General features: G+C 48.3%; 1 protein-coding gene across 1 annotated transcript in view; it reads right to left on the bottom strand.

The window, feature by feature from the left end:
* The window catches only part of daam1a (dishevelled associated activator of morphogenesis 1a), a 58,433-nt gene that overhangs the window by 33,024 nt on the left and 4,264 nt on the right, over window positions 1–21,145 (bottom strand). Inside the window, 3 exon segments of the mRNA XM_031580790.2 lie at window positions 1,429–1,500; window positions 6,830–6,919; window positions 10,624–10,874. Of these exon segments, the coding sequence (XP_031436650.2) occupies window positions 1,429–1,500; window positions 6,830–6,919; window positions 10,624–10,806 (345 nt within the window). The 5' untranslated portion in view covers window positions 10,807–10,874.

A 21,145-nucleotide genomic window follows, 5' to 3' on the forward strand; every position in this document is an offset into this window, starting at 1 on the left:
AGAGAGAGAGAGAGAGATGGTGGAAAACAGGGAGGGATCCATGTCTCACAGCTTAATGACCAACATTTCCCTCATTTCGTTTAGATTGTCAGTGATAAGATAAACAGTCTGTCTGTTTTACACTGGAGAAATGCAATGGAAATGCACACAGTAGATTTGGCCTGCTGAACACGTATCAGAAACGCACCCGGTCTGTGCCAACTCTAGCTACGGCGTAAAGCCAGGCTAGCTGACTCTCTGGCTCTCGGTTAGCTTCGGGTGAGAGGATGTGGACTCAGATATAGGCTCCATTCTGTTTTCTGACTTATTTTTTTCGTTCTTGATAACCATCCGTACATACCAAAACTTAAATGCCTTTCAAACTCATTTCAGCAACAAAATTAAATGAATTCCTGTTATGTGCAGAGCTACATACTTTAACCTTGTACTGGTACAGTGTGTTTCTTTCTGTGACCTGGTTCATAAACCCTCATTTCCCACAGTTTAGTCGAGGCATGGACTCCATACGGCACCCTACTGCCACCTCTTCCCCCCGGTAAACGACGCACAGGCACCCGCTGTTCACATGATGTACAAGAAAAACTTGATTTTCTCCAGACCAGGCCACCTTCTTCCATTGCTCCATGGTCCAGTTCACATGCCCATTGCAGGCTCTTCCAGTGGTGGACATGGGGTCAGCATGTGCAGACTGACCAGTCTGCGATGCACTGTGCATTCTGACACCTTTCTATCATAGCCAGCATTGAGGTTTTCCACAATTTGTGCTACGGTAGCTCTTCTTTGGGCCGGGAACCACAGTCTTCATTCCCCAAGCGTGTCTAATGAGCCTTGGGCGCCCATGACCCTGTCATCGGTTTACCGGTGGCCCTTCCTTGGACCATTTTTGGTAGGTACCAACTGCACTGCATACAAGGAACACCCAACAAGACCTGCTGTTTTGGAGATGCCTGACCTAGTCATGTAGCCATCACAAGTTGGCCCTGGCCAAAGTCGCTCAGATCCTTACGCTTGCCCATTTTTCCTGCTTCTGAACGGTTCTAAACTTCCTGCCTGATACATCCCACCCCTTGACAGATGTCACTGTAACAAGAGGATCAATGCTATTCTCCTCACCTGTCAGTGGTGTTGATGTTGTGGCTGACCTGCGTGCACTGGCAGTATAAGCACATAGACCCAAACATGTTCCACATTCCATCCCAGCATGCACTCTTGAGGACTTATTTACCTGAACATGACTTCACACATACTTTCGGGTCTTTTAAGGGAGTGCAGACACCACTTTCAATAATGTTTATTTGACCCACAGTTCTGTTTTACAGCATCGCTTAGGTGGGGGACGACACTTGAGTATGTGACAGGGCTTGTCTGAATATATAGCCTATATCATATACCACATGTCCAGCTCCATATATATATATGTATACTCACGGCAGCCATGGAGTTGATCTGGTCAATGTAGTACTCAGGCCAGCTGGTCGCACCCTTATTCTCCTCCTGTTCCTAGACAGGCAAGCGTGGGAGAAAGAAAGAGTTATGGACATGTCTATCCACATAGCTCACACATAAATACACTGGCTGAACACAGATGCACGCACACACACACACACACACACACACAAACACACACACACACACACACAAACACACACACACACACACACACAGTCATACACACAGATAAAAGCACGCATGATATACTGTGCGGCACTTAGGCTTGGCCAGTTCACACACACACGCTCACACACACACACACACACACACACACACACACACAGGTCTCTTAATTTTTCACTCCATTCCCAGACTCAGTCGGCCCCTCCTCATCGCCCGTCTGCAGTTCTGGTCCAAAGCTCTAAAGCCCCTCGAAGCCTGAGATCCCCCCCCCGCCCTCCCCATGTCCACCAGGACAGCTCTGCTTTCCCACAATCCCCTCCAGGAGCGGTGCTCCACCGCTGAGCTCCAGGCCTGACGAGGTGTGAGAGCGAGGCTTTCAGCTTCACCTCATGTCTTTATCAGTCTGACTCTCTTCTCTCCTCTCCACACGGCCCCTGTCACCAGCTTTCTCTATCCATTCACTCTTTCTCTACCATTCCTGGTCTAGTTCTTCTATTTCTATGTCTTTATGGGCCGGTCTCTCTTCTCTCTGTCCCCACTTTCTCTCTCTCTCTTCTTCACACAGCCCATCACCAGCTTTTTTTGGCCTCCTTACTCTTTCTCTTTATTTCCATCTCCACCTCTCCTGCATTCATTCCCTTTCTTTCCTTTCACTCTTTCTCCACTTTTCATCTTCTCTTTCTCCTCTTCACCTCTCCTCTTGTGCTTGAGCTTTCCACTCCCTCGCTACTTCTCTATCCCTCTAGCTACTGTATGTACAGAATGCATCTCCAAGTCTCCAGCTCCACTTTGTGAATAGGGTCTGGCCATGCTCCATTGATAGATAGATAGATAGATAGATGGATACTTTATTAATCCCGAGGGAAATTTAGGTCATCCAGTAGCTTATACACATATACACTTATACACCTCACCGACATACATACATAAATCACATATACATACACATAGGGAGAACATATTCACACAGAGTGGGACTGGGGGGACTGTTTCCAGTCGTTGTATCCTAATGGGTTCAGATTCATTTTTGAAACCACTGGACCAGCCTTTAACCAATCAGTATGGACCAGTATGGGATTGCTATACTTCCTTCTTCTCCACTAACGGTGCAAGCTGATATATATTAGCCTTTTTCCCAAACCCAGTTGGCAGTAAGGAAACAATGTCTTTGCCCATGATGAATACATTTACACATTCTTCTTCCTCCGGCTTCAATTCTTCACTTGCTAGCGCGGCTAATACTGGTTACCGGTAAACAGTTCAATTTTTCGTTTGCTAGCGTGGCTAATACTGTTTACCGGTGAACACTATTAGCAACGCTAGCAAACAAAGAATTGAATTGATATATATCCATTTGCTCTCCATTGTATATTCTTCTCACCATTTCTTTCTCTTTCCCTCCTTCCCCTTTCTCTCTCTCTCTCTCTCTCTCTCTCTCTCTCTCTCTCTCTCTGTTTGCCATCTCCATCACACACCTGTTTGTTTGTTCTCCTCATGCACTGGGCTTGTGTTGACTGTTAACTGAGTGATGAAGCTCTAGGGGTCAATTTCAAAAAAGGTTTCTGATGAAACTCTGGGAGTCAAAGCGAATGTGTTATATACGTGCCAATATTTAACATGTCTTTAAAGAGAAACTCACCCTTTTAAAATGCCAAATAACTGACTAACCCTGGAAAACAACACCATTGTGTATTGCGCTATGTGCAAATCTGTGTGATATATGTATGTTCTCAGGCCCTAACTCTGCGTGAGTTTGAAGTTTGTGTTGGTGGTTACATGAAGCACGTAAACAGCCCTCACTCTTCGTTCCCAGAAATTCTTCTTGTCAATCTTAACAAGTGCGCCTATTGTTTTATAGCCAGGTTCAGCAATTATGCAATTTAGACAGACGGTTTAGGGCCGTGGAAGTTAACCCGAGGGCGGGAGAGAGAGACTGAGAGACAGACAGACTGAGGCTTAATCTTACGCTTATCCACAGGAGTGAAAAGAGAGATAGACAGAGCAACAGAGGAAAAGAGGAGGAAAGAACCCATGAACCCGTGAACCCATTTGGGTTGAAGCACACACTCACACACACACACACTCACACACTCACATTCACAGGCGTGTACACACTCACACACTCACACACACACATACACAGGCGTGTACACACACATACACATACACAGGCGTGTACACACACACATACCAACACACACATACACATACACAGGCGAGTACACACACACATACCAACACACACATACACATACACAGGCGCTCGCACACACAAACACACAGACACACACACACACGCAGACAGAGCTGGGCCTGCAGACCACTCTAAGGGGATGGTTTTATGGAGACGCTGCAGGTGTGGAGTGGTTACAGACGGCGCGATGGCCCACTGGTGCTGAAGGGGTCTGGACAGCAGGATACCCGCGGGATCCAGGAAAGAGCCCACTTAACCACTAACTAGTGCACTGGAAGGCTGCGAATGAGAACCAGACGCCAGCGCTTCACGGAGGCTGAGTGCTGCTGGCTCGGTGTGAGTGCGAGTGCGAGTGCGAGCGCGTCTGAGAGGGCTGCGGCCCCCAGTCTCATGTGGGGGATAAGGCCGAGCCGAAATGGGCCTCGACTGGACTCAGCAAGCTGAGCGGCCCACCTGGCACAGGTCTGGTTTGATTTGAGCTATTGTGCTCATGGTGTGACTGAGAATGACTTCATCTGGGCCAAACAGGAGTGTGTGTGTGTGTGTGTGTGTGTGTGTGTGTGTGTGTGTGTGTGTGTGTGTGTGTGTGTGTGTGTGTGTGTACGTGCGTGCGTGCGTGCGTGCGTGCGTGCGTGCGTGTGTGTGCGTGCGTGCATGTGTGTGTGTGCGTGGGTGTACAACCATAGTGAAGGCATGCGGATGAATATGAGATGGCAGTAGAGTATTTTTGTGTAAACTTTACCCTGAAAGATGATTTATCACAAACAGATGCAGAGATATCTGAGAATCTCTCCACTTCAGTCCCAGGTGAGAGGGTTGTCTCCAATTAGCTCCACATGGAGCACTACCTCTTAGAGGCCAGAACACCTCCAGAAAACCTGCTGGTCCAGTCCGATTGCTAGCAGATGCTCGACGGACAGGCTCAGAGACAGAACCTGCTTCAAACCACAAACTTAGCCGTTCTCGGAAACAGAGGAGGGAATTACCTAGCTGGCAAATATCTGAAGAATTTCCCCAAATTGAAAACACTTTTCTGCCTCCTACGGCTCCTCTTTCCATGGTGTCACCGTCTGTATCAGAGACTCTGTCTAAAACATGGAGGCCCAGACGAACCCACATCACCACACTCTACAACGGGGGGACACTGGATACAGTGTGGATGTGGCACGACATGGACACACTCCAACTCCGAGATGTAAACACATACGTTCTTCAACGACTACAGCAGGCTGGAAGTGTGAAAGAGAACCATTCAAAGCACACATCAGAGATTGTTCTCTTCTTTACTCTTCTCTCCTCTCTCTCTCTCCTCTCTCTCTCTCCTCTCTCTCTTTCCTCTCTCTCTCTTCTTTACTCTACCGAACATGACAAAGACAATGACAATGACTACTGCTGATCAACACATTTATTGTGATCCGTCACCAGTTCCTCTCTGTTCCGTAGTGCAGCTCTAAAGGCTAAACTCCCCTGCGAAGCTAAGGAGCCTTTTCAACAGTAGCTGCTGTTTGTACTCTCCATTAGCAATGCAAGAGAGCAAAGCTCTTCACACTGGCCAAAATAACAGGATGTCTTTACCCAATGCTCAAGACATCTGTTAATGTCACTTCTGTAGGCCTTCTGTTCCTCTCTTACTCATTCATGGGGAAAGCCTTTCTCCCTCTGTTGACACTATGTGGAACTCTGTGTGTGTGTGTGTGTGTGTGTGTGTGTGTGTGTGTGTGTGTGTGTGTGTCTGTGTGTGCGTGCGCGTGTGTGTGTGTATTAAAGTGTAAAGGAGAACTAATCAAAGTGCGGAGCAGACTTTGACTTCACTTTGTTTGGCTCACGGTGGGAGATTTATGCGTTCCCCTCGTGACAGATGAGATGTCTCTGCAGGAAACGGAGCCATTAAAGCAAACAGCTCCCTCCGACGCTAGGTAGAGCTAGCCTGCAGAATGCCAGCGGAGTGGAGGGGGGGGGGGGGGGGGGGGGGGACCAGAGAGGAGGACTTTGATGTGACGGCCAGTTGGAGAGGAGGGAGAGAGAGGAAGGAGAGAGGAAGGAGAGAGGAGAGAGGGAGGAGGAAGGGAGGGAGGGAGGGCAGGGGAGCGGTGTGCTTGTTGAGGTTGGTTGGCCCGTGTTTGGTCTGGCAGCTAGAATAAAGGAGCTCCTTCACGGCTTCGCTTTCGATTTCTTTCTCTCCTTTCTTTTTCTCTCGCTCATCTCTCCCTCCCTCTATCCCTTTCTCCTCTACCTCTCCCCTCGCCTTCTCGTTCTCTCTCTCTCTCTCTCTTTCTTTTCTCCACACCCTCTCTGCATCCCTCCTTCTCCTTCCATGTCCTTTCCTTTCTCCATGACTTTCCCCCTCTCTATTTCTCTCGTTTCCTCCCTCTCTCTCTCTCTCTCTCTCTCTCTCTCTCTCTCTCTCTCGCTCCTCTTCTTCCCTCTCTCAAAAGGCAGCTCATTTGTCTCCATTTGAATGAAAGTATTTGCAAAATGGAGAGAGGGGGGGGGAATTCACCTTTTTTATTTTCTACTCCTTGGTTGTCATGCTCTTGCCTCTCAGGCATTCCCTCCCACTGTTGCCCATATCCTCAGTCTGTTTCACACACACACACACACACACACACACACACACACACACACACACACACACACACACACACACACACACACACACACACACACACACATGCACTCAGGCTTCCTCATCAACACAGAGATCAGACAGGACTGGTTCTGCCACACGGGCCATGACACATGCACATGCATGCCCACACATTTAGACACACCTCAGCACCCACGCACACACACACACACACACACACACACACACACACACACACACGCACACACGCACACACCACAGACACAGGAGCAACAAAGAAAACAACTAAGACAAAAGAAAGGGAAAGAGTGAGTGAAAGACAGACAGAGACAGACAGAAAGAGAGAGAGAGAGAGTGACAGAGAGAGAGGGAGAGACAGAAGAACAAAGAAGGAAAGAAAGAAAGAAAGAGGGTGGGTGGGGGCACAGGCTTACTTTCTTCTTGCTGCAGTAGATCTGCCACTTCTTCTCGGCTGGGAGAGCAAACATGGCCTCCCTGTGTTTCTCCGAGAGGTCCAGCTCATCCTGCGGGGCAAAGAGACACACATAGGGCATTCAGCATCGACGACAACACCTCCACCAAAACAAGCATCTGGCTAGAAACATGCACAATAGTGTAGAGACACACCACACACGTCAACAGTAAATGCAGTCTAGGAACCAATCCAGGAACCTGACAGGGCTTAAATTAGTTCAAGTCCATTAACCATCTATTAAGGTGCTATGTTAAGAGGCTGTTCAGCTTCTACCATGCATGGAATTTCTGATGTAAACTATCAGGGTGACTTTGTTGACAGGCTCAACTTGAGTGGAATAAAGGGATTCTTAAAAAGCAAAAATAAAACAGCTCTTGAGTCAATCATTTGGGGACACTGACTAAATATTTGGTTAGCTATTACTTACATTAAATGCGTAGGACCATTTCCTGGCTGGCAAATGTAACAAAACATCCAAACGGGACGCATAACATTGCCTGCAAAGACTCCAGATAGCCTGACTAACCACTAACCACTTTCCATATGAAAAACAACCTTTCAAACCAAAAATATGTCAAATGAGATGTTGAAAGATATATCACATCACACTTTGTCCATGGGTGCTTTTCTTTAGGTAAGCACTTCATTGACATGGCAAACCTCACCCAAAACACCAGTCTATGCTGGCCTTACCTCACACCCTTACCCCACAGAGAGGACAAACCACACACACACACACACACGCGCGCGCGCGGGCGCTCTGCCACACTTCATCCCCTTCAACACCCGCCACTGACGTGAAATCATTTTGCACGGGGGCGGCATCCCACAATTCCTTGGGATATGAGGTGCAAATTCCGTTGTGGCTGCCAAGGAGGTCGGGTGATGGAAACATTCAATTATTACCTGAGGAGCTCTCTGACCTCAGGCGAGCTGAGCGTTCCACCCTCACCGTCTCACCCAAAGAGCTGAGTCATTCGATCCAGATGTTTGGGTGTGAGTCTATTAGAGTCATGTGCATGTTATTAATGCCATTAAAAGCAATGTTACTAATTCCTCTCTGTTTTTCCTCCTCTCTCGCTCTCTGTCTCTATCGCTCTCTCTTTCTTCCTCTTCATCTCAAAGATCATCTGATGCTATCTTTCAACGGAGGAAATAGCTGACAAAGAGAGAGAGAGAAGCGCTGGAAAGAAATAGGCCAGCAGGAGACAGACAAAAGGAGGCTGACAATGAGAAGGAGGGCCTCACTGCAGTGTCGACCCCCAGATCTTAAACGGTCATGCATGCGCAAACACGCATACCAGAGATCTCACATCATGCAACCACCAGATGCCCCATCTCCAGTGCGATACGTCGGGGTCAAAGGTCGATCTTATCCAGATCTTTCTCCAACACCTTCTGCCTCTCCCTTTCCCCACACCCCCCATCCGCCATGTTTTCACTGTCTCCCTGGTACAGATCTCGAGAACCGTGGAGGAAGCCTGAGAATGACATCTTTCAACAATCACTTGTCCTCACTTGGCCCTCTGGGGTCTATGTACGCCTGGCTATGCCAGTGAGTAGAGGGTGAGAGGTGGCCTCGAGGGATGCGGTTATTGGAAGAGCACGCAGCGCATTCATCAAATGTTGACAGTTCATTTATGTGGAGCAAGGGTGTAAATGCTGCAGACAGTCAACCATGTCATCGGCCAAGTCCATTCTCATCATCTGCTTCTGGTTGGCTATTTGAGGCCATCTGGGGTGCTTTCTCTCCGTCAGCACTGTGGCCACACTGTGTCATGACGTGAGTATGGCATACGGACATCTCTATAGTCACAACTTTTACTAACATGGGAAACAATAAATATGGACTATCTAAATAGCATTCATTCCTAGGCTTAGTTGCTCTCAGGAATGTAGAGTTATGTCTGTTTACTGTGTATCAACAAGTAGCCGCTGAGGAGCTCCAGCCTGTCACTATTCCTCGCCCTTTCGAGGTAAACTAAACATTTTCAACCTGGGCTACAAAACAACTAAAACAACTTCTGGCAAACAGGCAAAAACAGCCAGAAGAGGCCATACATGTCGCTTCTGTTTACACCACCCTGACTGACCTAAACTGCTGTTTAGGCAGAACCACACTTGCTGACTGAAAGGCCCTGTGTTTGGAGACGGTGTTTAGGACAACAGCAGCATTTTAGCCTGACACTGTTTGACGTCTATGTCCTGGGGGCCCTTTTGTGAGGCCGCTCTTTAGGGACACAATGGCCACAGACGGCCAGTCAGCAGGTGGGCCCCGGGGTTCGGTACAGAGGGACTCCACTGAGCGCGTGCAGCACTGTGTGTGGGGCCCCAAACGGTCCCAAACGGCCCCCACAGCTACTGACACTGGGGTGGAGGGATCTGTCAGGCATCAGTCACACGCTCTCTCTCTCACATGAAAGAGAGAGAGAGAGAGAAAATGAAAGGAGGGAGAGAGAGAGGCAGATTGACAGAAAGGGAGAAGAAGAGGAAGAAAAAAGGGTGATAAGAAAGAGATGGGAAAGACAGAGATAAGAGGGAGAGAAAGTGGACGAAGAGACAAGAGTGGTAAAGAAAGAGAAAGATGATAGGTGGAGAGAGGGAGAGAAAAGAGAGAGAGGGAGACAGAAAGTGAAAGAGAGATGGACTGAATAGAGTCTGGGGAGGTAATGAGGAGATGAGCTCCTTTTGTCTGGCTCTCTTTAATGGCTCATTAGAGGAGAATGGCCAGCTTGTTTGGGGAAAACGGAAGCAATCGAGAGGAAGGGAGGGAAGGAGGGGAGAAACCAGTCTAGGCCTCTCTCCACTTCTCTTCTCTTCTTCATGGAGGAGCGAGCAACAGCAGTCGGCCTTGCGTCTGGATTACATGACTGACAGCTTCTCACTCAAGACTCAACACTGGGCCTCAGCTGCTGAAAGCAGACTTCCATTTGTCAAACTCACTCTGAGGCGGCGCACGTGTTTGCTGCGTATCTAAGGGCACTGCGTATCTAAGGGCACGTGCGTGCGCTCACACTGGAAGAACAGGGCTTCCATGTTTGTTTATGAATCATTGTCAGCGCTAATGCCAGAACAAAATCGCTTGAAGTCAAGATATCGCTTTCAACATGGCAGCCGTCCAACCACCTGTCTGATCTCTTTAGCTTTGTTTGAGACACAACGCACCCCTTGTATTCACACATTTAGTGTTTTGAAATAGAAAACAAAAACATTCTCGTCCAGATCTGTCTGATTCAATCAAGATGTTCGGATAAGTCATCCTCACTCAGGTGGACAGTTTGGTCTGATTACTTCTGTGATAGTGTTTTATGTTAACGTCAGCCTCATGGCCCATGCTGGGGGTTTTGTCTATTGTATCCTCAGGCATAATCCACTACGGCTCCTATTTCAGACTCAAAACATAAACTTTCTCCCATAGTCTAAAGGCCCCCTTTCAAACTTTCAAACCTTGGACCCAGAAAATGGCCAGTTGGATAGGTCAATGTCAATGTCAGTACATGTGGTAATAGTAACTGTTCATTCCACAAAGAGAGGGGGAGAAGAGAGAGAGAAAAGGAGAAGCTCTATCAGAGCGAGAGAGAAGTTTTCTCCTCATAAGGTTCCTCATGAACTCATTAGCAGAATAACAGACAAAGAGAAAGAGTAGGACCAACCGAAAGAAATGACAGTTAGCAATGACAGAGACCAAACCTGGTTAGTGCCCTGCTCATCCCTACCCACCGCCCAGGCCCAGGCCCTGTGCCCAGTACCTACCACCAGCTCGGAGAACATGGCATCCAGCTCCTCGGCGGGGGGCATGGGCAGCGCCGGCTCCATGGTCTGTAGGGTGAAGTTGCTGTCATGGCGCAGGCGGTAGGTGATCTCCGGGTGGTCGCTGCCCTTGAAGCAGCAGAAGATGAAGGACAGGCCCCGCGCCGGACGCTTGCGCGGCGCCATGACGACGATGGGGTCGGCTGACGTCTTGCCCTGCCTACGTTAACTCAGCTGGCTTCGTCTAGGACCCCCTGCGAAGAGATGAGAGAAGAGAGAGAGAGAGAGAGAGAGAGAAGAGGGGAGAGAGTACATACATTACTAGAAGTCCCTTCCATAGTAAACAACTGAAGTCTTCTGACAACAAGCCTTTCCAACACAGTGGCACATGTAGTTAACACTGTTGATGAGTGACATCACTGAAAGCTAATTAGGAAAAAGTAGCCACTATGACATTTTAGGCATTTCATCATCCCAGTACCTGTCACGACAGATCAGTAAAATCCATCCAGTCTGGACTACTGGGCGCTATTCAGTATCCATGTCAATATTCACATCCTGTGCTGCTGTGATGTCACATGTTGACTGGCTATAGGAGGGAGATCATATAGCCCTCACGAGGACACACTCGTGATACGCTCCTCATAGTCTGCCTCTCACACTCAATATTTTATAAGTATGTTCCAGTCCAATGGTATCGGACTCTCCTAGCTACGTCAGCAGCCACGTCACGGATTGTGAAAGACATAAATAGACATAGTTGGTAAACACAAACAGAAGAGGTATCAGCACACTACAGATCCAGAGTCAGCTTCAACACTGACGCCTAGGAATCAACACTGGAGAAGAGAACATCTGTCTAAAGACAGTCGTCTATTCTGTCCTGTCTACTTCCATTGGGGACCGGAGGCTCGCCATGGAGATGAAAGGACTGACACAGATATCTCACCACTTACCGGTAGTCTCTCCACACAATCCTCCCCCCCCCCCCACTCTTTCCATCCTACTCTCTGCTCTCCCTGTCCCTTTGTAGGCGCCGCCCCCCCCACCCCCCAGGTGCCTTTTAAGATCACTTATTGCACATGTGAATGACCTTTCCTGACCCGGCGCTGACACACACACGGAAGCAGGCAGCAGGGACGGCATAGCGGTTCCAGTAAGTCAGGTTGACTCGAGGACGGAGGAGGTGCCAACAGACACAGACCTCATGCCAGAGGTGTTCAGCAACACACACACACACACACACACATTGGCTATCACAACGATCGGAAAATCAGCTGTTATCGCTTCTCACATGATTGATCGAAGTGGCATTCCAATGGTTAGGACCAACAAAGGGATGTGTACAAAACGAGTAGGTGGGTGATAAATCACTTCAAAAAGAATAGTTGGTCATCATCATCACCACCACCACCACCTCCGTGTGATATTCTCTTACACATGAAAGTGATTTACCACATGACACACACTGACTCATTCAGAGAGTTCAAACCTTGTTGGACTACAGCAAAAAAAAAAAAAAAAAAAAACCTCAATCCTCAGGCCTACTCCGTTCCCCTACCTGAATAAACCCACAACCCCACCGCAATAATAGAAGCCCGGGGTAAAAGACTGCCTTTGTCCCGCTCCGGCAGGTGATTTGTATCCATTACCTTAGCAGTCACCCACGGGAGGTGTAGTATGTCTCTGCGTGTGGGGCAGGGTTAGCATGTAGCACGGCCATCATAACAATGGGAGGCAATGGATGGCTAGCTAGCTAGTGCGCTGGAGGCAAGAGGGGGATCACAGAGGCTATAATGTGATACAGGGCACAGGCTGCAAGGCAGAGTGAGGCTTAATAAAAGCTGATCTGTTTGCGGCCCGATGGGAAATGACTCCATTTGAAACGCATTTCGCACGGATGGTTTGGCTTACCGTCAAGCTGGAGGTGGAGGGAGGTGAAATTCGGCAGCTTTTGGCCGGAGGTGAGCTCAGGGGAGGGGAGAGGGGAGGAGAGGATGGCTGGCTAGGTTCTGCGTAGGATCAAACAGCACTGCCACGCTGAAAGGTCAGCTCTGGCCTTCGGTTTGGAGCCAGCTGTTGGCACTCCCTACTTTCCACTGTAGCGTACACACACATACACACACACACACCCACAGATGCACACACACAGATACATTCACACACCCCGTGCAAAATGTTACCTACACACAGGACTCTGTATGCAGACTATACAAGGTAGGGTACTTGTCACACACACACACACACACACACACACACACACACACACACACACACACGCAGACACACACACGGAAACAGACACACACTCAAAACAACCCTACTGTTCCAGAAACAGGTTCTGACTTTGTACACAAACAAATCTCGTCATCATTCAGGGCAGTACACTACTGCCACATCAGACCAGAGAAGGCCGTGGAGAAGGCCAAACCCTCTCTTCTGGTCCACACTGGTCCCCTGAGGTCAGAGGTCAGCTAATATGCTCCACTAGTAGAAGCTAATGGAGGACATGGACATGTCATATGCCAGTTTAGCAGTGACGCACACACAGTGTGCTAATCTGTGACCCAAATGTGACAACCTTCTGCACAACAAAGCCTGTCTGGCTGTCTTCCAATTTAGTATGTGTGTGTGTGTGTGTGTGTGTGTGTGTGTGTGTGTGTTTGTTTGTGTTTGTGTGCTTATGCATGTGTAGGCGTGTGTTGTCTGTTTGGTGTGTGTGTGTGTGTGTGTATGTGTCACTCCTAAACTGGCATATGACATGTCCATGGTCTGTGTCAAGTCACCCTCTGAGTAAGAATGACCAGCCATTTCCCCTGCAGCCTCTTCAGGTCACTATTTGAGGCTCCCAGTAAAGTGGCATGTGGACTAAAACCACTGCTTGTAGCACAGCCAGATTTAGACTGTGCAGCGTATGCATGCGTATGCACGCTTAAGGGGGCACATGCATATATTCATGTGTGCGGCATGCATATGTGCATACATACAGTGCATGTGTTTCAGAGGATGTGCATTCATGTGTATGTGTGTGTGTGTGTGTGTGTGTGTGTGTGTGCGTGTGTGTGTGTGTGTGCGTGCATATGAATATGAGTGTGTGTGTGTGCATATGAATATGAGTGTGTGTGTGTGTGTGTGTGCATATGAGTATGAGTGTGTGTATGTGTGTGTGTTTGTATCTGTGTGTGTGGGTGTGCATATGAGTATGAGTGTGTGTGTGTGTGTGCATATGAATATGAGTGTGTGTGTGTGTGCATATGAGTATGAGTGTGTGTATGTGTGTGTGTGTGTGTGTATGTGTGTGTGTGGGTGTGTGTGTGTGTGTGTGTGTGTGTGTGTATGTGTGTGTGTGGGTGTGTGTGTGTGTGTGGGTGTATGAGTGTGTGTGGGTGTGCACAAGTGCAGCAGTGTGAGGAGTGTACAGCTCCTCCCCCCTCCCCTGACTGCTGTAGGCCTGAGCGCTAAGCGCTAACGCGTCTATGCGGAGGCCGAGCGAAGATGAGCTCACTGCGGTGGAAATGTTTATTTCTCCGACTGTTAGCGCGCGGTGGGAAGTGACACACAGCTGCCAGGGCCCGACTCCCTCACAGCGAGAAGACCTGCAGGCTAACGAGGCCAATCCCACCCCCCCCACCCCCAAAAAACGGAGCATTTAAAACATGAATGTGTTCATTCTATTACACTCCGCATAAGCCATTTGTGTAGCTCAAAAAGAAAACATTAGCGCCGCACAACCATTGCTTAGTCATGGCTTCAGCTCCCAGCACTGATGAAATATGCATGGCCCTTTACTGTAAGTTGTTCTGGAGAGATGGATTTGCTGAATAATGAATACAAACGAATCTAGTGAATATAGCAGCAACTGATTTTGTTTACTTTAGTTAAACATTAGGTCGTTGTGAAGGGGACCCTTCTCTTTTACGTGGTGATTCAGTGTGTTTGTGCACAGTGCCGTTTCAGCACGTCATCTGGGATCAGTTTGAGAGTGTGCTCTGCATGCTGATTAGGAGTACGGTGCATGGGGTGAGATGGTGTCAGATACTGTTTCTGGATCAGAGGCTATTTAGCACAGGGAGGCTATTTAGCACAGGGAGCCTCCCTTTCCACTCGCCACGTCTGTGAAAGGCCAGCGCTGCTGTCGCCTTGATCCTCACCCTTGAGTCACATACACACACACACACACACACACTCACACACACACACACACACACACACAGACACACACAGACACACACACACACACACACATACACACAGACACACACACGCACACACGCCGACACACACGCACACACACACACACACCACACACACACACACACACCACACACACACACACACACACACACAGACACACACACACACACACACAGACACACACACGCACACACGCCGACACACACACACACATACACACACACACACACACACACACACACAGACACACACACGCCGACACACACACACACGCACACACACACACACACCACACACACACACGCCTTGGCCTCAGCTCTGTACTCCTGCTCTGTCTTCTCTCACAGACATCAAGGGAGTCAGAGATAGCAGAGGGGAAAGAAGGATGAGAAAGATGGTAAAAAGAGAGAGAGAGATGGGGAAAGAGAGAGAGAGGAAGTGATAGTGAGTGTAAATTAGTGTCTCAGATGGTAAAGGGAGAGAGAGGAAGTGGGAGAGGAGGACAGGTTAAAGAGAGAGAGTCCCTGTCCCTGTTATGTTTATATGGTATATGTTTATATACCACATTGTTACCATCTATAACTTATTGTTTGTTTTTTATTTATTTATGTTAATTGTGATTGTACATTTTGTACATTTTTTACACATGCCAATAAAGCCTTTTGAATTTGAATTTGAATTTGAGTCAGGTAGAAAAAGCGAATTCAATTGCCCAAAAAAAACATCCTCTCTCTCTCTCCGTTAACCCTGAGCGTGGAACATTCCCTCCTTCACGTCTCTCCCTCACATGTCTCCATCTCCCCATCCTCCTCTGTGTCTCTCAGAGAGTTTGAGCCGACGCGTACACGCCAAAGACAGCAGACCTCAGTGACGTAGGCCTCGGCCAGTCAAAACACACCACTGAAAGACAGACAGAAAGAAAGAAAGAAAGAAAGAAAGAAAGGCAGGCAGGCAAAAACAAGGAGGTGAAGAAGACAAACACCACTCTATCCTTTCATTTTTTGGGTTCTATCCTTTCTTGCGCGCCACAGAGTTAGCCCAGCCCGGCCCTTATAGCCTATAAATATTCCATGCCCTGGGATGGGCAGACGGGGCGACACCCACGCAGCCTACTGCCGAATGGGAACTTTCTCACCAGCCAGCTTATCTGGCAGTGTGAAAATAACACAGAGCTGACAATGATGCGCTTCTGGACCCAGGCAGTGGCCAAACAAGGTCCCCACTACTCCCCCATCTCTCTCTCACACACACACACAAACACACACACACACACAAACACACACACACACACACACACATATAGTCTGCTGGAACCGCACTGAAGCTAAATAGACACCCCCACCCGCCACTGTGCCCATTGCTACAATACAACACCTCCCAAAAAAGCAGACTAAGATCATTTGAACCCATGGAACTTATTCATTAGCAAACATATGGGTTTTCTCCTACAAATTACTCATAGGAACCAATTACTGTGTTTCACTTCCTCCATAGTTGGCTGGTGTTTGAGATGTTACAAGTCAAAGTCCTGAGGTAAGAGCGAATGAAGTCATACGAGAGCAGGAAGTTTGGCCAGTAAAATCCAGAGCGAGTGAAGGGACGCCCACGCCACAATAAGTCTATCATTCGCTGTGGCCTTGTGAATCATTCACAGGGAACCGAGGGCTGTTTTTTCTCTCATGGGGATCGATGCATGTAAGGTCACCGAGAACTAGTTTGCATTCCAAAACCCGGGCCAAAAGACAAAAATAAGCACAACTGGTGGCTGATGCACTAATATTATCGAGGCACTGGCGACAGTGACTGAGTGTATTTCACTGACTGTAAAGGAGTAAAATAATAAAGTTCAGTTATAACACTTGTTGAACAAAATAAATGGGGTCAGAAACTCCCAAATGATAAAGACCAAAAAAAAAACATGTTTAAGCTGAGCATGTGTGTGGGCAAAAAAAAAGGATTAAAGTGTACGGCAGCTCAGTGCTTAAAAGCGGGCCAAAACTCATTGGTCCCTAACTTCATTGCCTCATCACTGAACTCGTCCACAAAGAAACAGGTGGCTCTCCATATTTATTAGTGCAATAAAGACAATGGCCGGCCAAATGATAACAAACATGCCTTCCGCGCGGATCTTAAAAAAACATTTCATTAAACAAGGGAGGGGTGGAGGCACGGGTGCATTTCAGAGAGCTCAGATGAAATAAGAGTCTCCCCAGTCGTCCTAAAAACAACACATTAAAAAGACGACCATTTTATTTATGCACAAGCTTGTCTTTCCTACATGGGCTAGCCTTCTTCTGCTCTGTGTGAGTGTGTGTGTATATGTGTCTGTGTATGTGTGTGTGTGTGTGCTTTTGTGACAGTGTGTGTGTGTGTGTGTGTGTGTGTGTGTGTGTGTGTTCCACAGGAAAAGCTAGTCCCTCTCCATAGCAAATCACATCCGTGTGAACTTCGCAAGGCATCCATCCTCGAAGACAGACGCCTCACGCCGGGTAATTTGTCCTTGTTCAGAGGGTCTGCAGGAAGGAAACGCATGCAGGTGAAGGTGGGATCCGGGGGGGTGGGGGTGGGGGTGGGCTGACGGATCTGCTGGCAAACTATCAAGGCAACCCACCCAGTTTGAAGCTACGATTGAGGGCAAACTCATGCAACAGCCAGACGTGGAGCTAAGACAAAGGGAGAAGGACCGAAGGAGAAAGAGCAGTCCTTTGAAGAAGCTAACTGGAGGTCTGTTCCTCTCTCTGATGATAAAAAAAAAACGAATAAAGAATAACGCAGGCACTTCAAATAACCAAAAAGAGATTGCTTGGTTTTCTATTTCATTTTAGATCAAAGAGTGGCGAACATAGGTGGTTAGAAAGGCGAGATCAGAGAAGAGAGAGTTATTTTCTAACACTGCGTCTGCATGCCTATACAGTGGCCCATACCACACACTGGCCTGGGTTGCACATGCACGCCTGCACACACGCTCAAAGCAACATAAACACGACAGGAAAGGATTCCATCCACCCACAGGGACTTATATAATCTCTCCTCCCTCTCCCTCTCTGTTTCTGTCTGCTGTCTCTCACACACACACACACACGCACACACACACACACACACAGAGATATGAGCATGTTGCTACGCTATCCTCCCCAGAAAAACAAGACTCTTCCCCTCCCTGCCCTCCTCTTCACTGCCCCACCTTGCATACTGTAACAAGGTGAGTCAGCGGGCCGGTTGTGTCCTTCTGAACACTCCCATCCTTCCCACTCGAAGTCCTTGGGAACACACCCTTCGTGCCCATGACCTGGGCGACCACGACACGACACAAACACAACATTCAGTCATCCCAGCTAGCCTCCTCCTCACGCTCAGCTTTCTGTACACCACATCAAAACATCATGATATAACACTGACAGCGAGGCTTGCATGCTTACAGTGTTGTGAGAGGCCTGATCATTGATTTCAAGTGGACTGAAACAGCAATCAATGCCTGTGTCGGCATACCACACTGATTGTTCCTTAAAAGCTGAAAAACCTGATACATTCTTCTTCTGGAGTTTTGAAGGGTAATTATTGGAATCTGTGTAAAGCTTTTTTTGCACATATTGGGTCCAGATGTGAAGGAGGAGGGGGGAAAAAGACATCTGCAGAGTTGTGCTTCCTCGAGCAAAACCACGGGCCCTAATTTGAGGCGATGTGGCGATTAAGAATTTGAACAATCGCAGGATATTAATTGTTTTTATCGGAGGACTGATGGAGAAGGGGTTGGACATTCTTTCCAGAGCCGTGACAGCTCGAGCACTCCATGCCGGCCTTCCGCACGCACAATGTTTAGTCCCGACTTCTCTTGTTTCTCTCTCTCTCTCTGCTTCTCTCTCTCTCTCTCTCTTCTGCCTCTCATCCTGACTCTCTTAGACACTTATTTTTAGTCTCTCTTCCTCTCTTCTCCCTTTTCTCTTTGCCTTTCCAGCGCTCTCCCTGGTCTGTATTCTATAAAAGCACATACTTGACAGACATCTTAAAAGGCTCTCTTCACACATTGTTACACAGTGACTGTACAGTACAGGTTTTCTGTTTTTGGCTTGGACTCTCTTAGATGTGAGATGTGATGTTCCGTGGCCTGTTCTGGGCCTCGCCTGGGCCAGAACTGGCAGCTCCAGTCAGCTATATCTACCATGGAAGCCTCTTGACATTCAGGGCAGTGTTTACTGAGAGCACTCAATCTGTGTGGCCTCCATTTGGTCGTGGGACCATCAAGAGAGTCTTATAAAAGCACAACACGGAGACATGGCATTCTTTCAATCGTTCGGCAAACACTGTAAGCCAAATGAGAACAAGCATGAAAGCTCTTCTGAGAGGGAGGGAGAGAGAGACAGAGAGAGAGAATGAAGACTCACTGAAGCACAGAACTCCCTTTGGGGAGGGGCAGACTTGTATCTAGAACATTCCGTCAGTGATGTCATGGGAAATGAGTGGCCATTGAAATGGCTTGATGGTCGCTGTATGACAAAGCACTGACTCGTGGAAGCCGTTAGAGTCAGATGGTTCAGCAAGTACGCAGACAACACAAGAAGCTCTACTTGGCTCCCACAGTACGTAACATTTAAAGGTGCAGTCCACGATCGTATATGGAGGGGAATTTTATCTAGCTCCACTTGAAATGGGCAACCATTGCATCAACCAAAAGTCCCCTCAACCCCCACCCACACACACACACACACACACACACACACACACACACACACACACACACACACACACACACACACACACACATGCAGACACACATCCCCTCCAGAAAACTATATTAACAGAGGGGACATAAAAGTGTGTGTTTAGTTTAGGTCGAAACCTGCGAGTAGAAAGTCCAAGTCCAACTTCAACAGAAACCCCAGAGCAGTTACCTGTCACACTTAGTCTGAGTTCACCGTGGCTCACAGGCCCTTCGAGTACCTTGTTCTTGATACAGCACTACACTTGACTACACAAAGCTGTCAAACCGATGATAAACACTCAAACCACGTTTTCCACATTCTACCGACGTTATCAAAGCGAGAGTATGCAAGATATGTGACAGCGCGCACGTAGCTGAGGTGTTCTACATCCAGACACGAGTTCCACGAACATTCTTCAACCCGTACAAGACGTTCTGCGGCCAAGGAACATGACAAGAGAGGAATGGCCAAGATGTTCCACCCTGATGAGGTGGTACGTGGGGGCACGCTCTAATTCCTTGCCCTGATTGGATTAATCTGTCAATTGATGGGATACGCATGTGGGAACAACACATGAAAAATCCAAATATTTCGATAGCACTACCAGAGTGCCCATTAGTGAGGCCAATCATTAGTGGGTGCACAGCTCAGTTCATACTTAACTTATACACACACACAGAATCACACACACACACAGGGACTCGTGCACATACACACACACACACACACACACACACACACACAGGGATTCCCGCACATGCACATGCACACACTCACACACACATACACACACACACACACACACACACACACACATACACACACATACACACACACACACACACACACACACACACACATACACACACACACACACACAGGGACTCGCGCACATACACACACACACAGCCCGAAGGCATCCCCATCACACGACGGCCCAATAACAGCAGAATGACAGGACAGAGAGAGAGAGAGGAAGAGAGAATTAGTGGAAGAAAGAGAGGAAAGACGGAAACAGAGAGAGACTGATAGAGAAGGAGAGATTGCCTGAGAAATAGAGTGAGAGAGATATAGAGGACAGAGAGAGAAAGACAGTGAGAGAGAGAGAGAGAGAGAGAGAGAGAGAGAGAGAGAGGGAGGGAGGGAGGGCAAGTCCGCGTGATGAGCACGACTATCACATCCTCTTCCAGGATGTGGCCCCAGCGTGTGGTTTTTCCCCAGGCAGGATTCCATGCAGTGCTTGCGACTATCTCTCTGTGCGGCTCTGCACATGCCCCGCACTAGCCCATTACCCCACATTCTCTTACCCCCGCTGAACGCAGTCTCCCATTCACTCGCACAGAGAGATAGGTCAGCGAGAGTACACGACAATCTGATCTGAGATCAGTTCCAACAACATGCTGCCTTGGGGGAACAGATAGCGAAAAAACAAGTTTGATAAGCGAAACAAAAAGAAAAAAGGGAGCACCTTTTTCAAGACACCGCCCCGAATACCACACCATTCGTTTTTGGCTCCGTTTGCGATGTCACAACAGCAGAGCGAGCGCTGATTCACAGCAGCAGCAGCAGCAGCAGCAGCAGCGGCAGCAGCACCGGGCCCAGAGGCCCCAAGGCCCAGAGGAAGCTGGCCC

The sequence above is a fragment of the Clupea harengus genome, chromosome 14 (assembly GCF_900700415.2).
Source record: "Clupea harengus chromosome 14, Ch_v2.0.2, whole genome shotgun sequence".
NCBI lineage: Eukaryota > Metazoa > Chordata > Actinopteri > Clupeiformes > Clupeidae > Clupea > Clupea harengus.